The sequence below is a fragment of the Tetrao urogallus genome, assembly GCF_951394365.1.
Source record: "Tetrao urogallus genome assembly, chromosome: 1".
Taxonomy (NCBI): Eukaryota; Metazoa; Chordata; class Aves; order Galliformes; family Phasianidae; genus Tetrao; species Tetrao urogallus.
Window position 1 is genome coordinate 107,240,346 of NC_136813.1, and position 25,390 is coordinate 107,265,735.

At 38.4% G+C, this 25,390-nt stretch overlaps 1 protein-coding gene across 1 annotated transcript; it reads left to right on the top strand.

Annotated features, from left to right (window-relative positions):
• Positions 1 to 234: 234 nt before the first annotated feature.
• Positions 235 to 24,514, top strand: CIP2A (cellular inhibitor of PP2A; the record flags this gene model as incomplete). Its single annotated transcript, XM_079549661.1, has 21 exons — positions 235 to 381; positions 2,774 to 2,921; positions 4,022 to 4,134; positions 5,625 to 5,719; positions 6,278 to 6,374; positions 7,328 to 7,450; positions 7,599 to 7,744; positions 8,342 to 8,417; positions 9,275 to 9,502; positions 9,972 to 10,126; positions 11,151 to 11,297; positions 12,003 to 12,102; positions 12,962 to 13,080; positions 13,486 to 13,678; positions 15,169 to 15,243; positions 15,327 to 15,437; positions 16,476 to 16,672; positions 18,146 to 18,259; positions 22,621 to 22,703; positions 23,215 to 23,354; positions 24,344 to 24,514. 21 exons carry the CDS (start codon positions 235 to 237, stop codon positions 24,512 to 24,514), a joined length of 2,778 nt encoding a protein of 925 aa, XP_079405787.1.
• Between the last annotated feature and the right edge of the window lie 876 nt (positions 24,515 to 25,390).

Here is a 25,390-nt window from a genome sequence, read left to right on the forward strand (position 1 = left end):
GTTTAACTGCATGCAACACTACAGCTTTTACTCAGGCAAACTAACGTCCATCCCGACAGAACTGCCTCACGACACACCACGACAGACCACACCACGGCACCGCCCCTGCCACTCCCATTCCGTGCCTCCGGCAGGAAGATGGCGGTGCTGCCTCCCGCCGTGCCCCGCGGGTAGGCGGGCACTCCCGTTCAGTGGGCGCTGCCGTCAAAATGGCGGCGGCGGCGGGAAGTACGAATGGGGTATGTCGCTCGCGCCTCTGAGGGAACGTTTCGGGGCGTCATGGATGCTTCAGGTTGTATGAAGTCCCTGCTCCTGGCAGCCACGCAGTACCGGGCTGCTAAGACGCCGTCCAACGCTGCTTTGGTCCAGCGCAGCCTGGAGGTGAGAGCGGAGCGCCTTGGTCCGAGCGAGGGGTTGGCCGCGGCGTTCGTTCTCTCGGGCGTAGGTGCGTGAGCGGCTCTTCTCGGCCCTGTTCAGCCTGGCCGCGTCTGGCTCCACTCCTTGGCGGTCGGCCTGGGCTCCGAACTGCCGTGGGCTCGGCCGACTCAGCCTCGAGGCGGCCGCGGCCTCCCTCTCGGCTCAGCGTGTGGAGACTGAGAAACCCCCTGTCGGGGTTGTCTCCTGCGGGGCGGGGGAGGGAGAAACAGCTTATTTCTGTCCCTCGTACTATTACTTTGTCCTTTATCGTAGCGTTTTATGCTCTTTTTGTATATACATGCACACAGATGTACTGGATGTTTACATATGTGTGTGCTATTCACAGAAGTCAGGCATGCTTCTTCTCTCTGGCCCATGAAGATCATTTTGATTTCCCAGCTTAAAAATACAGTTTGAGCGATGAACTTGCCTTGTACCTGCCTTTAGCCGGTTTCAAGTGATGTGTATTCACGGATGCCAGCTGCTGTAGCCACCCATACCTTTTGCTGTCCTGATGCAGCCCTTATAGCTGGCATTGTACTGTGGTGAGTGACTGGGACAGTGACGGAGCTGCTTCATCTGCATTACCTTTCTCAAATACAGATTTTCTTAAAAATCATAGTTACTAAAACATCAATATAGAAGATGTTATTTGGCTTAACCCTTCAAGAACTGTGTAGATGTGGCACTGAGGAACATGATTAGTGTGTGTGTGGTGGCAATGGATTGATTGTTAGACTAGATAGAATTGCTCAGGTTGGAAGGGACCTTCAAGATTATTAAGTCTACCCGCAACCTAACCATACTATCCTAACTCTAACAACCCTCTGCTAAATCATGTTCCTGAGCACCACATCCAAATGGTTTTTAAACACATTAAGAGGTGGTGACTCAACCACCTCCCTGGGGAGCCTACTCCAGTGCTTAACAACCTGTTCTGTAAGGAAGTTTTTCCTCATATCCAACCTAAACTTACTCTGGCACAGCCTGAGCCCTTTTCCCCTCATCCTGTCACCAGCGAGAAGAGACCAGCTCTGTTCCTGCTGCAATCACCTTTCAAGTATTTGAAAAGAGCAATAAGGTCGGAGCCTCAGCCTTTTCTTTCCCAGTTCCTTCAGTCTCTCCTCTTAGGACATACTCTCCAAGCCCTTCACAAGCATTGTTGCCCTTCTTTGAACCTGCTCCAGCACCTCTTTCTTTATTGAGGTGCCCAAAACTGAACGCAGTACTCAAGGTGGGGCCTACACTAAAGCCAAGTACAGGGGCAGGATTACTTCCCTAGTTCTGCTCATCACACCATTTCTGGTACAAGCCTTTGACCGTCTTGGCCACCTGGGCACACTGCTGGCTCGTATTCAGCTGACTGTTCATTGGTACACCAAGGTCCCTTTCTGTCAGGCAGCTTTCTAGCTACTCCTCCCCAAGCCTGTAGAGTTGCATGGGGTTGTTGTGACCAAAATGCAGGACCTGACACTTGGCCCTTGAAACTCTTGAAACTCTTATGGTTTTCCTTGGCCCATCGATCCAGTTATCGATCCCATTGATACAGATCCCTCTGTAGTGCCTTCCTCCCCTCTGGCAGATCAACGCTCCCTCCCAACTTGGTGTCATCTGCAAACTTACTGAGGGTGCACCTCAATTCCCTCATCAAGATCATTAATAAAGGTGTTGAACAGAAGCAGCCTCACTGCTGAGTCCTGATTGACACTGCTCGTTACCGGCCACCAACTGGATTTAACTTCATTGACCATAACTCTTTGGGCTCAGCCATCCAGCTGGTATTTCACCAAGCAGAGCATATGCCCATCCAAACAATGGGCAGCCAGCTTCTCCATGAGGATGTTGTGGGGGACAGTGTCAAAGGCTTTACTGAAGTCCAGGTAGACTACATCGACAGCCTTACCTTTGTCCACTAAGCGGGTCACCTTGTCATAGAACAAAATCAGGTTTGTCAGACAGGATATGCCATTCATAATCTTTTCCAACTTCAGTGATTCTGCAGTTAACTTCCTTCTGTGATCTATTGTGGGAAAGTACACAGAGGATATGGAAAAAAAAAAAAAGTTACATTGTTCTATCATGCATATATAACACAAGTCCAATTATATGCAGGTCTATTACTTTTAATATCCCTTTAAATGGGTTTTTCTTTGACTCAGGATTCCATTTTTCATTATAAGCATAGAGTTCTCACAAAACAGCACCAATCTATTACGACTTATCTTTAAGCAGAATAAAACCTTTGTATTTCAGTCCAGTTCTTCAGAAAAGAGGTTATTGAGTTGAAGTACCAGAGGTGCATACAGAGGAATGAGACCTAGCAGTTAAGTAAGTTTTTTCTCCTTTTTATCTCCAGGTAATCTCAGGACTGAAGCTTACAAGATTATTTGCTTCCAACCAGATTCTACCAAGTGAATGTCTTAATTGCCTAGTAGAACTCCTCGAGGACGCTAATATAGATCCTTCTCTGACATTGTCTTTGGTGACTTTACTATCACAGCTAGGTAAGGTTTGCATTTTAACATTAAATCTTGGGTCTTAGAAAGAGAAGACAAGGCAGGTGTTGATTCTGTGGCATGTGTGATGAACTTCTTAGAAAAACCAAAGGTATGAAAAATAAGGAGCTTTTGAAGTGCTTGCCTGATCCACTAGACAATACATTCAAGATCAGATAAAGGTGTTAAACCACTGTTCAAAACAGATGTGAAATCATTATTGTGAAATGACAATGTTTCGTATTTGTCAGAATTGTCCTAGGCCCACATGCTTCAAGTTTCCCAGTTAGAAAACAGATCCTAGAGCATTTCATTTGTTTGTTGGGGTTGATTTTCTTTCATAGAAGTGTGACTTCTTCATTTAACGATGGAGCTCTGTGCTCACCATAACGGCATATGTAGGTTATATGTATGGGGAAAAAATTCTCTTATCCCTCAACTTAGGCTTTCTTGTTAGATATGGGTAGTTCTTTGAGATTTAAGTTGTTTAGGATGACCCATTGTTTATCTTCTCTTTTTTAATGATTACTGTAAAATGATACATTGTTGGGCTTCATAAATGTATTTCCCAACCTCTTGGATTCTGGAAAACTTTAAGAATCAGTTCTCCTCCAATTGATCTGTTGTTTTATCTGAGTTCCTTGTTGGCTATGTCTTTTCTGAGTCTAAGCAGAACAGATTTTTTTTGTATTACTGTTGCTATATAACCTTATCAAGTTATTAGTTTTAGTTTGCTTGCCTATTTTGGCATGAAGGAGGAAACTAATGTCATTGATTTTGAGCTTTAAAGCTTCTCAAGTGCAGGATTCAAGATTTCAGATAAAGCTTAAACTTTGTTGGGAGGGGATGGATGCTTTCTTCACTGTCCAAACATTTCAAGGAAAGGTCTTAACTGACTGTAAGTTCAGAAGTGAGGTGGAGATTCAAGTGTATAGGAGTTGTGGTTTGTAATTATTTGTGAAATATATTATGGAAAACTGATGAAAGACTTTAGGTTATGCTTAGATCAGTTGCTAAAATGATAATTGCTTTTGCTGTTACATATGATTGTGGGTTGGTGGGTTTTTTTTGGTTTGTTTGTTTGTTCTTAAATATTTCTTAAATTCTAGCTTCAGACAATGAGACAAGAGAAGCTCTTCGGGATACCTATAGTCTGACCAGTGTGCTGGCAGGAGTAGTTCATCGAAGTTCTACTAATCTTAGTGATCCAGTCTTATTACAGGTGACAGGAATTAATGCTTAATGTTTGCTTACTGAGTAAAAGTTGACAAGCTGGATGTTTTGTTTGCTGTGTGAGTCTAGTGTGACAGGATTTTAGCACTGCAGATTCTATGTATTCTGTCTGCAATATTGCTTGTGCTTCTTACCTGTTCTAATACATTTGAAGAAAAAAAGAGAAAGCATTTTTAAATTGGAAGCTTCTGCTGTGTGACACTACTGATTGAGAGCTTGGAAGCTTATTTTTCATTCTGTTTTTCATTTTATTTTTAATTCATTCTAAGGTTCCTAACAAAAATTTGAATATTGTTTTGTCTAATCAGTAGGTTGGCAATTGTGAAGGAGCAAAGGGCTGTGGCTGCTGGCTCTCTGGAGGTTTGCAGAGTGTATGTGCCTCCTTCTCTTTAGTCAGTGGTATCTGCTGTCGAATAAAAGGGACTGTGCTAATGGAAGCCTACTTTTAGGAGCCTAGTGCAGAAATCATTATATTATTGCTTCATTTATTTATTTTCAGTGAATATGTTACATATCCCAGGCCAGTTTCACCAACTTGCACCTATAATTTCTGTGTGCTAAACAATAAAGTTGGGCTCCCCCCTCCCCCTCCTTAAATACATACAGGTTTTCTCATATGTAGGTTTCAGCTTTCAGCATGTATTTGCTGGCCATCTGTGGTCACATCTCTTTTCTGCATACGGAAAGAAAAAAAAAAAAAAGAAAAAAAGAAAAGTAGTTTGCTATCAGCTACATTGCCCTTACTCAGTGGGAAGATTAGTCAAGCATCCAGTGCAGTGCAACTTTTCTAATGTTTTGCATGCTTCTCAAAGTACTAGGAGTTCCAGAAGCTTTAAGAATCCCACTTGACTTGTCAGTCAAGGGAAAAGATTTTGTAGCCACCAAATAACCCATTTATAAGACCTTTAAACTCTTATGTCAGCTATTCTACACAGTAAGATTTTATTTCAGCTGCTATCCTTAGCTATGCTGTGGTTTTTGTCATGTCTGAGTATACTCATGTCACATTTAAATAAGTTATATGCCCAATAATCCCGGATGAAAGACAGTACTATCATTAATTAGATCTCTTGGCAGTCCTTACAACACACCTGTTTTATTATAAACATAATTCCTGCTAGAGGCTGCAAAGTGCTTTTGGATTTTTTGTGAATCTTCTAGGTCTTTCACTGACAGAATGGAGAATTGAATGATGAGGAAAAAGGGGAGAATTGGATGGGTTAAAGTTGCCAAAATAAAACCTCACTAATATGTTTGGTCTTTTATTAAGTACGTGGAGATCAGTGTGGTAGGATATTACTCAGTGTGCTTGCAGCAGCATGTGTAATTGTGATGTTAACATTACAATTGAAAAATGAATCGATTTGTCGTGCTTTATGTCTCTATTTAGTTTCAGCTGTAAGAAAATACCTTATGTACTTAACATTTTTCAGTGAGATTCTGATGGAAAGGCTTGTGAATAGCTCTTTGTTTCCTCAGAGTATTCAGTTGCTGCAGAGGCTAACCTACAACGTTCCCGTCTTTTGTGCTGGTGCCAACATCAATGAACTGATTTCATTTCTAATGCATCATGTGTAAGTTTGTGTTCATTCATTTCTTTTGAAATACCTAGCTAGATTTCTAACCCTTCTGAAGCCCATGAGCCTATTGCACTAACATGGTCTGCAGAGGGTGCTGTGATATTTTTGCTCTGAAGTTGCCAGCGATGTTTCTGGAACACATTTTAAAGGTTGTTAATGTTATGGCTGTGCAACTTTAGGTGGCTGAATATTAATTGGCTTCTTAGCCCATCCCCAGGGAGGGTGAGCTAACAAAGACAAAAGCTAGAAAAAAAAAGTCATTCTTGTCACTGTAAACATACTTCTTCTAGAAGAATACAAATTTTGTGCAAGTCCAATGACTGTTAGACACCGGCAGTAAAGGACCTCTGATAGCATTTATTTTGATACTTGTTCTTCCTCTTAAGCTCAGTTAAAATCTGCCTGAAGTCTGGGGTCTGCAAATGTTAGTTGCACTTTTCTTGGAAGAATGGTAACTTACATACACAAAAAAAAAAGCAATTTTACTGTAACTAATCTCTGGATGCTTTAATGAAAACATCTTTGTTTAAACCTCCGGATTTTTCTTTTAAGTCAGTCCACAGAAGATGAGCTAACAATACCATGCTTAGGACTTCTGGCAAATCTCTGTCGTCACAACTTATCTATTCAAACTCAGATAAAATCTTTGGTAAGTCTTTTGTTTTAGTGGAGTGATCCTCTGACTTAGGGGTGAGAGTGAGTTACTTCACTGAGCTCTTTTTTGCAGCAGTAATAATCCTGACCTTGTTGTTCACTGTTTTGTCAAACAACGGTGGCTATTTCTCTCACATTCGAGGATACAACCAGTAGAACTGAAAGCTGTGTGTTCTCTTTTGTTTTTTGTTGCTGTGTTGTTGCACAGGCTTGCATTATGCATTCAGTTATTCCAGCTGTTCTCTACAGGCAAAAGGTGAACCTGATGTTTGAGTATCTCTTCCTTAGAAGAACTAAATGTTGTTATAGTATATATATTTATTCTAAGCTGTAATAAGTTTGGCCTGGAAAGAGACTTGCTCTTTCGAAAGATAAATCAATAAAATACCACTGATCTTTTAGTGGTCAGGACCTTTGAATCTTCAAATACACATCCAAATCTGATCTATGCAGTGTGTCTGTTCATCAGTCAATGCAAACAGCTTATTTCCTCGGTGGAGGAATACAAACTCGTCTACATGGCACTGAACGATGTACTACTTACCTTGGAACAAATGCAGGACAAAAAAAGAAATAACTATGTCCAAGTCTGTTCAAAGAGCAGATAGGAGATAGGGTTAATTTTCAGTGGTTGTTTTATCTTAGAGATGTTAGTGACGTGACTTTCTCATCAGCCTGTAAAATAATGATGTAATTCCTTCCTATTTTTTTCATTCTATCCTACACAAATTCAACAAATTCAACAGGGAATTTAGTCATTGATGTCATCCTCTGTAACTGTGCAGTAGAAGAATACTAAAATAAATTTCCTAGAGAACATTTGTCATGGCATATTTCTGTGTTATTCATTATTTGTATCTCTTGTTTATAAATATTTGCAATATGTAAGTTTGGTGCTCTTACAGAACAAAATATAGTTTTTAATGCCTGTGCTTCTGTGTGTTTTAGAATAACGTGAAGAGTTTCTATCGTACCTTAATAAGTTTCCTGGCGCACAGCAGTTTGACTGTGGTTGTATTTGCACTTTCAATATTATCAAGCCTGACTTTAAATGAAGAAGTAGGAGAAAAAGTAAGTGATATTTTGAAATCAGTTTTATTTTCAAGTTGCTGATAAATCTATTGGCCAAACTCAGAAAATAATTCTAGCTAATTTTTATATGCAAGAGACCTGAGCAAGCAAAGCATGTTCACATGCATAATTTTATTTTTCCTTTCAGCTCTTTCATGCACGGAATATCCATCAGACTTTTCAGTTAATATTCAATATTGTTGTAAATGGAGATGGTACTCTAACAAGAAAATACTCTGTTGATCTACTTATGGATCTTCTGAAAAACCCCAAAGTTGCAGATTATCTTAGCAGGTATGGCTTCATTAAAAATTCATGGTTGCTTCTTGAGTGTTACTAGGTGAGTATCTGCTGTATCTGAAGCTAAAGGGTTCTTGTGTTACCTGTTTTACACAGAAGCATGAATCAAAACCTGCGCTTTAATTGCTGCTTAAGAAATGTTTAATGATTGTGTTCAATAATTCTTTGGTCAGTATTGGTGGTCAGACAATCTGATGCATAGCTATCATGTTTTTTTTTTATAGTCCTTCAATATTTTGAAGTGTAGTAGTGCTGGCAAAGTGATAAGAATTTTCCTGCAGTGCATCACAGAGTTGTTATGTGAAATGCTTGTCTACTGGTTCTGCACATTCCACTAGCCAAACTTAGTTGCTGAACTTCAATCCAAATCTCTAGCAGTAAAAATACTTGTTCTAATTCTGAGAATATTTTTAAAATTTAGCTTATATTGCATTGAAACTACACCATCAAAAGTATTACTGTGCTTGAAGTGTTTGGGGGTAAAAAGAAAATTGGACTCAGGTATTCATTACTTGAACATTATTAGATATTGATACCAAATTATTGATACTAAATTATTTTTTTCCATCTTTCCTTCCATCTGTGCTGTAGATATGAGCACTTCACCTCATGCCTTGGTCAAGTATTAGATCTCCTTCATGGAAAGGATCCAGATTCATTATCTAAGGTACTTCATCAGAAGACCAAGAGGATACAAGTCATAATATAATTCCACATCTGTAGCCATAAATAGATTCCTTGTGTGTGAGAACTGATAATGAAGTAAATTGACATAAGGACTCTTTATTGACCCTACAATGTTTATCAGCTTAAATCTAATTCTTCAAAAGACTTTATGGTTGAATTTGTTTATTTGTGGGTTATTGGTTGGTTTTTTTTTTTTTTTTTTTTTTTTTTTTGCTTGGTATTTATTTCCTAGTAGTTCTAAAAGCTTAGAAACACATTATTCCACAGTATTTGGACAATTTGATGTCACGTTGGGTTAAGCATTTCTCTACTGCATTCAACTTTGTCTCACTACCACTTTACATAATTAAAACATTGGCTACGTGGTGCTAAATGCTAAAATATGATTTGTCCTGAATATGTTTCAAAGATATATGTTGACCAATCTTAAACTTTTCTAATCAAAGCATTTTTGCAGCATAATAAATGATGAAAGCTAATGTTTCTACGTATGGGGTTTTTTTGTTGATTGTTGGTTATAATTGAGAAGTGTGTTGACATGGAGCTTTCCAGGGGTCTTCATCTCACGGCTATCTGTCTGTATCTCAGAATAGCATTTCTACAACTGAGGAGTAATTAGAGAGCAGTTGGTCCTTTTTTATAATTATTTTTAATCACTAGTCTAATGGATTGTGCTGCTGACTTGACTTCACAGAAAAAATATCCTTCATAGAATTCTAAAATGTCAAGAGCAATTGTTTATAACTTAGATATCTCTTAGATTTGTGCCACGGGAGTTGCAATTTTTATGAGTAGCTGGTTTAGAAGTATTTGAACTCTTTCATTCACTTCATACAGATCTTAGAACTGCTGCTTGCCTTCTGTTCTGTGGTAGAACTGCGTCATACCCTGCGGCAGGCAATACTGGAACCATCTGGCTTGCCAGTCTCTGGAAATACCAGATTTGTGACTCGCTCAAAGACTTTTGAACCATCTGTTGCATTGGTGCATTTGTCAAACCAACCATTGGAAGGCTCTGAAGACTGTTCAGTTCTAGCACTGCAGCTATTCAAAGAGGTCTTTGAGGTATGAATGTTAATGATTGAGCATAAAGTGCTACTTAGCTGTTACAGTTTTGCTTTGATCAATTTTTAAGTATTTATTAGTGTTTTACTTGAAAAATGGGACGTAAAAATATACCAGAAATGTTTTTAAAATTCCATACTTTATCAAACATCTGTTTTTAAGCACATTAGAAATATATTTTGAGGACTGTATTAGAAAGATATCTTTTCTGAAAATTATGTTGGCTGTTCATGAAGTAGAAACAAAACTATTCAGTACTTGTTTTCAAGGACTTGTAGAAGTGAGTTTCTGCTTTTCCAGCATTATTTGTTAAACTTGATTCTCCAGTATGATACTGATCATAAGTCTTAAACCTGAAATAGAAATAGTCTGGGAAAACTTGAATACAAGCTTGAGTACAAGGAGTAGAATCGATTTGTCTTCCTTATTCTGTAGTTCTAAATATTGACATAAAATTTGTTTATTACAGGATGTTGTTAGTAGTGGGAACAGTGCCTCAGCTGAACACTTTGTGGATCTTTTGCTGCCTGTTCTTCTTGATCATCTTCAGATGCCAGAACAGATTGTGGATGAGCTGTTAGTGAAGAAAAAGTGTGAAAGAATGGTCAAGGCTATTAACGTTCTCACAGATATCCTTTTTTATGTGCCTATTGTCTGCTAATTTATTACTTCTCCACTATCATCTGCTCTAAGGCATTAGAAGAAATATCCATCTTGGGTCACTCTAACAGCTGTTAATGGCAATAACTGTACTAATCTTACTTAGGACTGTCATCTTGAAGGACCCTTAGTAGCTTTATAATTGCTGTGAAATTATTGTGCAGTACAGGGATTCCAAATAAAACATGGTGATTGTTCAACAGTATAGAAGCACTTTACAGATTAAAAAATGAGTGTTTTCTATTGAAATTACAAGAGGCATTTGGGTGGGCTTCTTCTTAATCGGTGTAATATTTTGGTCTAGCTAAGTCCATTGCAGTGTCCAGCCAAAACTGGTGACAGTTTTCATCAGTGAAGCAAGAGGAAGAATGATGTGAAATTGTTTCGTTTTATACTCCCTGTTTTAAATGGGACTTCTTTCATTAGAATTTAAGAGCAGTTTTTCAATCTAACCTCCTGTCTGTGACAGGATTTGGACCAGATTTGGGGTGAGTTTGGTGAGTAAGCAAATATATCAAGTCATCTTCAAGAATCCAGCTGTGAATTCCTTGAGAAACATGCTGCCTTCTGCTTCTGTGTTGCTTTTCTGAATTTGGTGTAATGAAATAAGGAGAACACAACTGCAGGATGTAGTCTGGCATCTCAGCTGAATTCTGTGAAGAAGTGTCTTGACTGGCTCTCCCTTAGAACTAGTCCTTTTTTTAGGTACTGGTTGTTCAATCCCTCTTGTTCATCTTCTTTATGCAACTCATATTATTGTAGTTTCCTTGGCTGTCTGTTTCCAAGTGCATACTTTTTTTTTAATTGAACAGTTGAACAGAACAGTTGACATGTGTGTTAAGCATGACCTAAGAGGTTTATGCAATTGGGCTTCAAAAGCATTTTTGGAGTGTAACGTGCTTTGATATGCTAGCTTCTCTTTTATTATTAAAACAGTGCCTTATGGTGCCAATACCTAAGCATAGATAAAGTTTTATTCTTAACTCAGCCTACTGCTGTGTAGAGACGACGTACTGAAAATGCATGCCTCAAAGCTCCTGACTGCCAGCCAATGTGTGTCTCTAATCGAACACCAGTTTACCTATAGTGGGATTGATGCTGGTTTTGGGACAAAGGTAGTGGACTCTAAAATGTGGTGAGCACAAAAATTTATCTAAAATTTAATTTACATAGACTTTTTTGAGAGTTGTGATATTGTTCCAGTAGAAAGTATACCATAGTTGAAATTACTATTTAAATGCAAATAAGTCTACACTGTTTTAAAATCAAATTTAGTATTTTTATACCAATAGGATGTAACATGCTAGTCAGTTCAATGAATAAACCTAGCCTAAACATTCTGGTATTGTTTTGTGTGTAGGTTGGAGTTCCATTTATGTGGTACAGTGATTTTTAAACCTCATCCACAAGTTTATCTGAGTTGTTGCTTTTCAGAAACAATATCATCCACCAGTACTAGGGAAAGAAGGAAGCTATGGTTGCAGTGGGGGAAGAAAAAAACAAAACAACAGAAAACACCTCCCTTCAGTTCAGAGTCATTGACTTGAATGTCAATAAAACTAATAGTTATATGCCCAATAAAATAAAATTGACCTGTGATTAAAACCTCTTTACTTTCAAGGTGAAAGTGCTTTAAGCTTCACTGCTATCCACAGTATGCTGGAAAAGCTCAACAGAGCATCTAAGGAGCTGAATGATCTCTCATGGTATTGGCACTCATGACTTGCTAGAGATGGTTTATTTATGAAGGTACATGTTTGCTTTGTCTTAATTTATTTATCAGTGCTGATCTGACAAATTTGTTTGCCTTTTTTCCACTTTGCTTTTGTGTATTTAAAAGCAAACTTGCTGCTGATATTATTTTGAAAACACTTGATCTTATGAGCAGACTGAAGCAGGATGTGCCTGGTATGGAAGTCAGCTTCTACAAAATCCTACAGGTATGAGTTTGAAGTGTCTTATAAAGTAAAATGTCTTATAAAGGGTATCTGTGAAGGAAAGTATTTTGGAGTTCTAGTCATTGTAGCTCTGAATCTTTTTTCATGCTTATCTCTGTCACGCTAAAAATTTTAGGGAAAAGCTACAGTTCTTAAAGATTAAGAACTTAATCTTGTTAATTCTTCTAAAACAAGACTAATTTGCTATTACATCTCTTATTTCAGTAAAGCACGTGAAATATTTCAGTTGCCTGTTAAGAATTATCCTTCTAAAGCCACATTAGGATTGTGGTTTGAGGGTAGTGAGGGATAAGAAAAAGTTAACACAGCTATGTAGTTGAATAGCTTTTGAGGTTATTTAGCATGAAACATATCCACCTACTCTGTGACTTTGCACAGGTAAGTATTTGGTTTCTGTTGGTCAAGATGCTTGCTCTGTAGATAGAAAATAATCTGGATAGTCAAGCATTTCATATTGTTTGGGAGAGTTTTCTTTGAAGAATGGGAATTGTTTACAATGAGAGTTTTAAAGTTATTGGAAAATCCTCATAAAACTTAAGCTTGTGACCCTTTATGATGAAAATCAAGCCGATGAAAATTTGAAGGAATTATGTAGTCTCTTTAGGGGTCATGTTGACTACAGAAAACAAATTTCTAAACACTTCAAAATGTGAAGTGTATTTTTCTTTTTTAAATCGTTTCGTTAACCTTAGCATTCTGAAATGTAGAAGACCAGTATTTAGAAGGGTAGATTTGTGTCTGTTCTCATAGGCCTTGGTATTGTGATGTCTGGGGTTGTTTTTTTGTTGTTGTTGTTTTTGACTGTTGTGTATTGTGCTGACCAAAATAGTTTCTTGTTTAGGATCAGCGCTTGATTACACCTTTGACGTTTGCTTTAACGTCAGACTACAGAGAACAAGTCCAAGTAGGACTTAGAATATTGTTTGAGGCTGCACCCTTACCAGATTTTCCTGCTATAGTGTAAGTTTATTTTTGTGATAATCCGATAAGATTTGATGTTTTTATAACCTTAGTGATGCTCACGTTTCTTGAGTTATTACTTCCAGTTTATATGAGACAGAAACTTTAAGAAAAATTGTCATTTCCTCCTAATCTAAAGGTAAGAGACAGTAGTGGTTTTAGAGGCTGGAGGAGGTGGTACTGACTGGTACACAACTAACAGCGGATCCTTGACAGTATAATAGTGACTTCTGTATCTCAGGATTAACTTTTCTCAAGTTTGTGTGATAATTCAAATGTAATTATTTCTCTAGTCTGTCTTTTCAATGAAAGATAAGTTAATTATGCTGTGAAATATTTCTCGTCTTCAATCCTTGCAGCAGTATTTGAAGCAGATTGTTTTTAATATCAGTCATGTTTTCACAGGCTTGGTGAAAGCATTGCTGCAAATAATGCTTACAGACAACAGGAAAAAGAACACGCATCAAAAAGAATCCAACTGCAGTCACCCTTGATCAGCAACGTTACAGTGAGAAGTTCTTCATCTTGTGCTAATGGTGATGAATCCATAACTTCAAGTGTTCAGGAATTAATACAAAAACTTCATTCTGGACTAGAAGTTAGTATAATTTTATGTTATCTTTGCTACATATTTGACTGTTTTTAATCAGAGTATTAGGCTAGTGTGTATATCAGTTGAGCTCAGTTTATGTTCCTACCTTTTTAAGAGTTCTTCTACTGAGCTCTTGAGCAGAGGTCAGTGATGTTTCTTTGTGAAGTATTGTAAGTTGGGCTCCCTGTTGGAATTCCCTTCTCTGATTGGGTTTCCCACCCCTTTCCCTAAATGCTGGGTGTGGAGGTAGGTGTCAGATATAGTTGCAAGTAGCTGGAGTTGGTGGGGTGTGTACAGGGAGTTCCCCCTTCCTAAGTGCATGGCTCTGTATGCATTAATGGAAGTCAGCACAGTCAAAGTACCTAATGGCATTACATGCGGCAGCTCCCAGTCTTGTGACAGCTCATGCAGCTCTTTAAATTTTTGAAGTAGAGAAAACATTAGTGTTCAATGAATCTTTTCTTAGGCCTTCTAAGTAGTAGAACTTTCCTTGAACAGTGCATTAATTAAAAATTAGTTTACTTGATCACTTGAAATACCTGATGCTTCATCAGTGTTCCACGAGGCTCAAATATGTATAAAAACATATGAATCACTTTCAGTAGTATTACTGCGGAGAGAAAATGAAGGGAACTTACAGAAGCTTTTCTTGTAGTCAGTTCTATGTGCTTTTATGTGTTACTGCATCTTTGCAAGCAGGAAAAGAAACTGGAGCTATGTGGGAGCTACTGTTAATATGCCCAAAAGTATATATCTTGCACAATGGTTCAAAACAGTGCAGAGAGGGTACGTTTTTAGTAGGTGTCCATTTTATGAACAGAGAAATAGCTTACACTTAGTCCCAGGATAGAGCACATGAATGCCTGCTCAAAATTGGCATTATTATAGTACTGCCTAAGGGAAAAAAAAATCTAAAGTTACCCAGTTGCATACTTACTTGACTCGGGCATATTCTAATGAACTAATTGACTTCTTGAACAATACATGTGAAGTACTCCTCTAGTAATTTCATGGATTAAACTAACAATTTCTGTTCCAGTTAGTATTCTTTCAGAGCTTCAACCTTTTCTGATGGTCTAAATGCTGAGAAGGCTGTGTATTGTGAACAGTATTTTCATCTTTGCATTTTTGATTGTTGATATTGAGGCAAATGTTCTATGAGGGGATTGCTAATTCTGCAGCAAAGAATAGACCAGTAGCAAAGAATAGGAACAAAGTTACAGTCATTATATTATCTTTTCATAGTATATGATTGATTTGACTTGATAGGCCTCTGCCTCTGAAGATGAGTAATCTTCACCCTAGTAAATTTATTTTACAGGCTTTCTGCAAAAGTCAAATGAATATAATTAAGTAGTCAGTCTCAGAGATTAATATAAAATTAAAAAAAACTCTAGTGGACAGATTAAAGTTCACAAAACTAAGCTTTTCAGACGCATTATCTGTCCAAGTAAATGCAAATTTATAGTAGCAGTAATTGCAAAACGTTTCCACAGGTTAAGGAACCAATCACTGACATGAGGATTTCTGACATAATGGATATCTATGAGCAGAAGCTTTCATCATTAGCTGTGAGTACAACCTAATGTGTATGGATACAATGCTGTTGGTAGATTCAGATTATGTTAATGAATAACATTCTTCCTTTGCACAGTCAAAGGAAACTCGGCTTCAAGACCTTTTGGAAGCAAAGGCTCTGGCTCTGGCTCAGGCTGACAGACTGATGGCTCAGTACCGATGTCAAAGGGCTCAGGCAGAATCTGAGGTGAGTGTGATCTCCTTCTGGGATTCTGGTATCATAGAATCATAGAATGGCCTGGGTTGGAAGGGACCTCAAGGATCATGAAGCTCCAAGCCCCCTGCAGCAGACAGGGCTGCTAAACTCCATATCTAATACTAGACCAGACTGCCCAGTGCACCATCCAAGGCCTTGAACACCTCCAGTGCCAAGGCATCCACAGCCTTTCTGGGCAGCCTGTTCCAGCACCTCACCACTCTCTTGGTAAAGAACTACCCCTTGACATCCAACCTAAATCTTCCCCCCTTCAACTTAAAACCATTTCCCCAGTGTTTTGGGGCAAAGTAAAGACTGTCTGGGTAGCTTTGACTGTATTTGCACATGTGGAAACTCTATACTGTTTAACTAACCTATACTTAAAAATTAGGACAATCTTAATTTTCAATTAAACACAATGCAAACAATGCAAAGAAAAACGAGATGTTTCTTTGGAACTCTTTTCTTTAATGCCCTTTCATATTAGAAGCCAACAAAACCGTCTTACTGTACTTGAACATTTGTTAACCATTAGTGTTATTTAATGGTAGTAGATTTAAAAATGAATAAAACCACTTACTAGTATTCTATGTAAATATTACTGGTACATGATGAATGGTTTACTGTTTGTGCCTTTTAACTACTTGTCATTTCATAGAAGACTAACTCTCAAATATATACTGCAGTGATGCAAGCTTTATTTGAGGTGTGCTTTGAAGGTTCATAATTTCTGTTATTCAAATAAAGATTTGATAATTTGGGTTGCAAATTATGGAAGCAATGGCTAAACTATATCATATTTTACTTTTTTTCTTCACTTCTAGCACTGGCTATAGAGGGAGCTGAAGGAAATTAGAATGAATTAATTAATTTGTATTTAATACTAGGAGACAGAAACTATTTTCTTAACGTAGCTGATGGCATTTTAGTGTTAGATGTATGACCTCAAATATGCCAATTAAGACGTGATTTATAAGACAGAAATGTTTGTAATTGCTTTTTCTCTTGGGGGATGTTTTCCACTGAAAGGCCCGAACTCTTGCTGCAATGCTGAAGGACGCAGAACGAAAAAATGAAGAACTTAATGTTTTGCTGAAAGCTCAGCAGGTAGAATCTGAAAGGGCACAGACTGATATTGAACAGCTCTTTCAACACAACAGGAAATTACAAACAGTTGCTGAGGAACATGAAATGCTAAAAAAATCATCAGTTGATCTTCTTCAGAGGTAAGAAGCTCAGGATCTTAAAGGAAATTTGAAATATTCAGCTAGAATGATGAAGGTCCTCAATGGCCTGGTTAAACTGGATGAGAACTGAAGTAGTAGATGTTGAAGATCTAATTCAGGGAATGACAAGAATTTTGTGTATTGCTTTCTAAAACAAACCAACAGAGCTTAATTTCTAATGGTACTACAGCATGCTCTTGGCTTCTTTCTTTACCTTTTATGCTGTCTTGATGACGTGCTATAAACTGTCTAGAGAAACAGTCAGCAAAATATGTTTGTTTAATGTAGGAGTTTGCATGTTTGATTGCTTCTGTAGTAAGCCTGACTGAAATCAAGTGATGTAGGGAGGAAAGATGTACTGTGTGTGTCTTAAATTATTTATAAGCATTATTTCCTCAGGATTGTAGGCTAAAAAACACCTAGGGCATGGGAGACATAAAAAGTACGTAAGGGTAGAAATTTTTAATGGAGAAATAACATGCTTAGGAAGAATAAAGGCTCAAAAGAGCTTTGGCATCTCAACTTGCATGAGTTGTTTTCATCACTAGGTGTCAGCAAGGCAAAGAAGCTGGTAAAATTGAGAGCAATTTACTTGCTTTACAACAGGTGCAGGAATTGTATTAGAAATTTTGAAGTTATATCTCTGCCAATAATAGTCATTCAAGGAGGAAAAATGTTTGTTCAGGAAAATCCATAATGGACGAGATGCATACATCTAGTATAGTCACTGTGGAAGTTCCTCCTTTTCTGCTTGAGTTGTATTTAATTGTATGCTCTATGAGCAATTGTTTGGAAGAAAGCATCTTTTAATCTATTATGTAAAAGCCCAAAGTATAAATTATATAAATTATATAAATTATAAATTATAGTATAAATTCCCAAAGTAGGAATAAAATAGCTTAGTGATTTTTACACTGGTTTTATAAAGTAAAAACTTGCTTTCTCAATCTGCAGACTTTAAGTGCTGTTCCTTAAACATAACCAGAAAGCTGACATGGGAGGAGAGAGTTTTCCTTTCGGAAAGCAGTAAAGTGATTTGCTTTGAGCGTGAGATCTGCCTCAAACTTTTGTAAATTGCACTTTGCACCATCTTCAGTATTTTCAAGTTCCAGAAACTTGAGCACTGTAGAACTGAAAAGTGTCTCAGGGGATCTCTTAAAAAAAGTGACTACAAAAAGTTTATTTGTAACATTTTGTTCGTATCGAACATTTAAATATGTCTCTGTTGGGTTTTTTTGTTTTTTTTTGTTATTCTTGAAGAGTTTTATACTGGAGGAAGGAGGGAAGATCAATAATAATTAATGAAGCTTTTTTTTTTTCCCCCCAAGTATGTACATTTAAAAAATGTGTCTTGTTTTTAACTTGAGTGGAGTGGCTGAACAAGAGAAGTCAAGTATTTTTTTTACAAACTATTAAACTAAAAGCTTTTCAAAAGCACTTATCTTCCACCATAAGCCTCTAATTTATTTGTAGGTATGAAACAACTGAAAGACAATATAAAGATCTACAGATTACATGCAATTCCCTAAATAAGGAAATTGAAGCAATGAAGAAACAAAATGAATCACTGAAGCAGCAGAATGACAGGTAAGCTAGGTTCAGTCTCTAAGCAAATTAAAGAAAAACAGTAAAATTAAATAGCACTTTAGCATTCAATTTGTCAATTATCTGTGCTTCAAGTAGCATATTAGAGGTCTATTATCCATCATATTTGAAAGGTCATGGCAGTCTGGTGAAATTCCCACTGACTGGAAAAGGGGAAACATATTTCAAGAAGGGAAAAAAGTAAGATCCAGGGAAGTACAGGCCAGTCAGTCTCACTTCTGTGTCTGGCAAGATCATGGAGCGGATCGTCTTGAAGGCTCTACTAAGGCTCATGGAAAATAAAAACAAGGTGATTGTTGTTAACCAACATAGTTTCACCAAGGGTAAGTCATGGCTGACTAACTTGGTGGCCTTTTGTGATGGAGTTACAGCGTCAGTGGCTAAAGGAAGAGCAACTGATGCCATCTATCTGTGCAAAAGCGTTTGGCTCTGTCTGACATGACATCATGGTCACCAAATTGAAAAAAAAAAAAGGATTTGATGGATAGACCGCTGGCTGGATAAGGAGTTGGCTGGATGGTCATACCATTACAGTCACTGTCTCGGTGTTCAGGTGAAGACCGGTGATGAGTGGCGTTCCTCAGGGATCACTGCTGGGACCGGTTTTATTTCACATCTCTGTAGGTGACATGGACAGTGGGTTTGAGTGCACCCTCAGCAAGTTTGCAGATGACACTGAGCTGAATGGTGCAGTTGATGTACCAAAGGGAAGGGATGCCATCCAGAGTGGCCTGGATCGGCTTGAGAGATGGGTCCTTGAAGTTTAACAAAGCCAAGTGCAAGGTCCTGCACCTGGGTTGGGGCAGTCTCAAGTACAGATGCAGGTTGGGTGGAGAATGGCTTGAGAGCAGCCCTGAGGAGGAAGATTAGAGGTTGTCAATTGATGAGAGATTCAATATGAGCCAACAATGTGTGCTTGCAGCCCAGAAGGCCAACCATATCCTGGGGTGCATCAGAAGAAGTGTTACCAGCAGGTCGAGGGAGGTGATTCTGCCTTTCTACTCTGCTCTCGTGAGACCCTATCTGGAGTACTGCTTTCAGTTCTGGGGCCTCCAACACAGGAGTAACATGGAGTTGTTGGAGCAGGTCCGGAGGAGAGCTGCAAAGATAATCAGAGGGCTGAAGCACCTCCCCTGTGAGGACAGGCTAAGAGAGTTGCAGCTCTTCAGCCTGGAGGGGAGAAGGCTCTGAGTAGACCTTATAGTGCCCTTCCAGTACCTGAAGGGGGCCTACAGGAAAGCTGGGGGAGGCACTTTTTATAAGGGAACGTAGCAACAGGACATAGGGAAATAGTTTTAAACTGGAAGAGGGTAGATTTAGACTAGATATTACGAAGAAATTGTTTAGTATGAGAGTAGAATCATAGAATCATAGAATCACCAAGGTTGGAAAAGACCTAAGAGATCATCCAGTCCAACCGTTCACCTATTCCCAATAGCTCCCACTAAACCATGTCCCTCAGCACAACATCCAGCCTTTCCTTGAACACCCCCAGGCTCGGTGACTCCACCACCTCCCTGGGCAGTCCATTCCAGTGCCTGACCACCCTTTCTGAAAAGTAATACTTCCTCATGTCCAGCCTGAATCTCCCCTGCCGTAGCTTGAAGCCATTCCCTCTGGTCCTATCACTAATGACACGAGAGAAGAGGCCGACCCCCAGCTCACTACAACCTCCCTTCACGAAGTTATAGAGAGCAATGAGGTCTCCCCTGAGCCTCCTCTTCTCCAGGCTGAACATTCCCAGCTCCTTCAGCCTCTCCTCATACGGCCTGTGTTCCAGACCCCTCACCAGCTTTGTTGCCCTCCTTTGAACACGTTCCAGGGCCTCAATATCTTTCTTGCAGTGAGGGGCCCAAAACTGGACACAGTACTCGAGGTGCGGCCTCACTAGTGCTGAATATAGGGGAACAATCACCTCTCTGCTCCTGCTTGCAACGCTGTTTTTGATGCAAGCCAGGATGCCATTGGCCTTCTTGGCCACCTGGGCACACTGTCGGCTCATGTTCAGCCGAGCATCAATCAGTATCCCCAGGTCGTTTCCTCTACGCAGTCCTCCAGCCACACCGCCCCAAGCCTGTAGCGTCGCCTGGGGTTGTTGTAGCTGAAGTGCAGGACCCGGCATTTGGCCTTGTTGAAACTCATCCCATTGGCTTCAGCCCAGCTCTCCAGCCTGTCCAGGTCCCTCTGTAGGGCCTCGCTACCCCCAGGCAGATCCACGCTTCCAGCCAATTTGGTGTCATCTGCAAGTAGTAGTCATCTGTAGAGTAGTGAGACACTGGAACAGGTTGCCCAGCAAAGTTGTGGATGCCCCCTCATTGGAAGCATTCTAGGCCTGGCTGGATGGGGACTTTGAGCAACCTGTAGTATGAGTTGTCCCTGCCTATAGCAGGTGGTTGGAACTAAATAATCGTGAAGATCCCTTCCGACCCAAACCATTAAATGATTCTAAGTGTAGCTAGAAGAAGTAATAGATCCTTTAGAGTGGTTTTCTATGTGTATATTAGATGAGAATCTGTATTAGTGATTTCTGTGATTTTATTTTTTCTCTTGTGTCGGTTCAGAGCAGGAGGGGATCCCTACAGACTGCAGCAACAGTAGGAATTTAAAAAACAAATGAAAAGAAGTCATTTTGGGAGTGCATTTTTGTTGGGAGGAAGGAGAGAGTGTCTTGGTAGTCACTGGATTCTTAACTGTTGTTGTGAGCCAAGATTTTCACATATTCCTTTTTGTCCTACAAGGTTTCTCTGTAACATCGTCAGATATCAGCAGAAGTACTTAGATGTTATGTTTGTCTCCTTCTCTGGAAATGATCAGGAACCACTGACCTGTGTGACCTGCTGTAGGCAACCAGCTTTAACAGAAGGGTTGGATCAATGATCTCTAGAGGTCCCTTCCAACCCCTACAGTTCTGTGATTCTGTTTTCTGGAAGAACAAGAGAATAGGGACAAGGTGGGGGGGAGAGAACCTAATAAATTAATACACTTCAAAATTATACTAGAAATAGGGATGACTGACATACCATCCTTGGTGCTTCAACTATAAAGCTAGTGCTACTTCTGTCTTGTTGAGAACAAATTATAACTTTTTTTCTTTCTGATGGCTTAAGATAGAGACTTGGTGTATCTTTCACCCTCTTAGCTAAATAAGTAGGGCTCTTATTTGAGAATGTTTGATACTTAATTTTGCAGAACACGTTTTTAAAATATGCTTACCGTCAGACCCTACATTCACTTCAGAGATAAAGTGCTACTCTTGATTTCAAAGTTCGCTTCATCCTTCCAGCTTCTTGCCTTGTTTAGTGACTGGGACTGCTCTTGACTTCTGCCTTGAGTTCTGATTCAAATGGAAGACTTTCATTCAGATGCATTTGCTTGTGAATAAATGTGGGCACCTACTTTCATTGGAGCAATATGCAGCTGAGTATAATTGGGGAAGTGTTCTGAGAAGGATCTCCCTTTTTTAAGGCAAATGGGATAGCAGTTGCTGTATAAATATTCTTGATTAGTTACATAAAACAGACTGAACTATCCTTTTCCCCTCTTGTTGCCAGAGGCTGCAGATAAGAAAGTGGATAAACAGGCCAGCAAGAATAACAATAGGTGTCACCTAAATGGGGCAAATGGGAGATGGAATATGCCTTAAAAGTTATGCTAGCTAGCAATGGAGACAGTAATTTAACTTAATGGAGTTTGAAGTGCTTGGGTTACAGCTGTAACACTGGCGGATGACAGTGCCTATATATTTTGTAAGATCTAAATATTATTCTAACTAGTAAAGACTGCAGCAAACTTATGTATGAGCTACAGTGAGGTCTTTTGACTTCATTTTTTTTCCTGCATGTTGCACAGTTGTTTGGAAATGTTTAGTATGGTAGCAGAAAATCCTTATGCACAGATGTGTGCACACAGATGATAACACTTACCTGAAACAAGGTTTTAGTAGTGGCATTGTCAATTCAGGAGCGTACCAAGAGCTAAAAGCCCATATTGTCAGTCGCTAATGGCAGTGAATTCTGACTCAGGTTGAAAGGGGATTTCATTTCTGCCATGTGATCCTGAATGTCTTGTGGCTGTAATCAAGAGCAACAGTCTAGGCTGTAGGAAAAAGAAACATTTCCAGAAATTTCCACATTGTCTTAGATTAAGGGAGATAAATAATTTTCATGAGAGGGAAAAAAGAAAAAGACTGGGCTCACACCTGGCAAATTCATCTTTTTGTTGATTTGATTTTTAAGCTCCTGACAAGAGTTACAAATGATGTGAAAATCGTTCTAGCTTCTTAGAGCAAAGAAATGGTGATGTATTTTGCTTTGGGAATTAAAAATTTCTCTCTTCAATATTAGGACTGCTGCACAGTTGGTAGAATCTGAAGAACATAGAAAACAACTACAGCAACAGCTACATGATAGAGATAGCAAAATAGCAAGTAAGTCATTTAACTAAAAAGTCATTATACCTACAAAGCTCAATTTAAAAGATGCTGTTATGTGCTGTAGAAAAGCAGCAATGTTTTTCTTAGTAACTTGTAAATCTAAAGGGTAGCCAGCCATGTGTAATTTGACAGTTGATGAGACAGATATATCTTTGTGTATTTAAGAAAATATAGATATATTTTTCCAAGACTATATAAATATATTTTTTCCAAGACTATATTGATTTCACTAAATCCATACACAGCATGATTTGTGCTTTCTCTTCACAGCATGTCCATTTAGACCCATTTTCTGTGGGAATCGCAAATTGAAAGAGTTCAATTTAACTCTTCAGCAAGTACCAAAAAGCAACTGCTAAAACTTAGCAGTAGGTGGCACTCAGTAGTGCACTTATTAGCAGCTATGTTCAGTACTAAAAATGTGTATATACTTGTTTCTGAGGCAATACAGTATCTCTTTTTTTAAGATGGACAACCCATGTTTTAACATGTTGTTTTTTGTAAGGCTTGCAACAGAAAATGAAAGTTCTGGAAGAAAAACTGAAAGCTCAACAGAAAGAAAAAAACAATATGGAAGAAACTGTTGATGTTCTTAGAAAGGAGTTGAGCAAAACAGAACAAGCGAGGAAGGAACTGAGTATTAAGGTAAGGAATTATTTCCACCTGCACGCTACAGACTGGAGTTTTAAGTATCTATATGACTGATAGAGCTGAATAATCATTATTTCGATTTCGAAGTGACTCAATAAAACTAGAATTGACCCTATAGTGAAGAAGAATGAACTCTTAATTATATAGCTTTTGAGTTTCTAATAGCTGAGCTTGAATTTAAGAGCAAAGTCAGAGTCTAGGGGCTGTGCGAAACATAGTCTACATTGTATTTGGAAAGAAAAAAAAAACTTTGGTGCAATATTAAGTAAGTAAACAGCACATTCCTCTTCAGTTTCTAGCTGTCTACTGTGAGTAGAGTTATTATATATATAAAATCCGAGTTATTTGTTGTTTTTTTGTTACTGTTTTTTTTCTTCCCCTTTCTTGCAGTCTGCATTAGGATACTGCATAGGGATGTACCAGAACACTTCTGATTTTCTTGATCTTGGAAATTCTAATAAAACATTTTCATCTCCAAGAAAAAGAATGTCTTCTCTCAAAGCAGAAATAGAGACCAGTTTGGCCATACTCCGAAGTTAACAGGATAATGTGTGGTTCCTTTTACATAAAAGCTAATCAGTAATCACAAAGAAGTATGCAGTCTGTCAAAGCATTTACAGTATTCCCACTCCCTAGGACAATGCTATGTAGTATACAGCAAATACTTCCCATCTTCTTGGTAAATATTTATCAGTGTGTGGACTGAAATGAAACATGGATGGATGAACTGTGAACATTTTTGTTACTTAAATAGAAGAATGATAAAGTGGGGTTTAGTGCATCCCATTGGTATGCAGTGTTTTGAATTGCATCAGTTGCTGTAAAACGTCCATGTACACCAAATGTACACCTGAAAAAAGTATTTCTGAAACAAAGTTGTAATTAATTGCTTGCTTAAACTCATCACCAGACTACTTAGCTTTTACCGTATGTTTTTTCAGTTAATGATGGAGTGCATAGTAACATTTTGGCTGTTTCTGCAGGCATCTTCTCTGGAAGTTCAAAAATCCCAATTGGAAGTACGCTTGGAAGAAAAAGAAGCACTTGTAAAATTACAGAAGGAAGAACTGAACAAACATTCCGCTATGATTGCAATGATTCACAGTCTAAGTGGTGGCAAGTTAAGCACAGAAGCAGTGAACCTCAGTTTATAGGGCTCTTGTCATCTAGGTTATAGTAGGAAATACATACGAATTAATGTATGTACAAAAACTTTTTAAAACATGCAGCTAATATACTATCTGGCTAAAGAAGAGTCACCTAAAAACTGCAGTAGCTCAATATCAATTGAGAATAAAAGATAGAATTATGGAAGTTCTTTTTGAAAACACTGAGCTACTGTACAGCAAATAGATGTTCTGACGATCTTGGTAGATCTATTATTTATTTGTACTGGGACTTGGATATAACTATTGTTGGTGACTAACCTTCCTAAGTGGATAGATAGCAAAATGGGAGTCACTCAGCCTTTTTGTTAGTTTACTCTGCTATTGGCCATCAGGAAAGCATTTTTCATAGGGTAAGTGCTTTCATCATTTAATCTTGATAATTTTCACTCTTCTGAATACCACCTATTATTTGTGCAGCGTTGCTTTCTGATGCCTAAGGCACAAGAATAGAAATGAAATGGATTATGTTAATTAGAATGTGTTATATTGAAAGCTGTTTTTCAGCATATTAGTGCAAATACTTTCTGAAATAAATATGCGGATGTGTTTCTAATTTTGAGGAGATTAATTTGAGCAAGCAGAGCACTGAATTTGAGTGATTTTTTTTTTAAAAGTAGAAACATTTAGAGAAAGCATGCTAAAATGAAATACATGAATGCAAAAATATTTCTTAAATACTAGGTAATGCTTTCCTACGTCACTTTTTTCATTCTTGCAAAAGATTCTGCAGTTTTTTAACAGTCCTATCTGATATTTTGTTAGCTGCTGTCAACGTTGCCACTTTCTGCTCAAACAGGATTTCATATATTTTTTATAGTATAACTATTTAGGAAATTTCTTCTAAAGGATACTTTCATATGC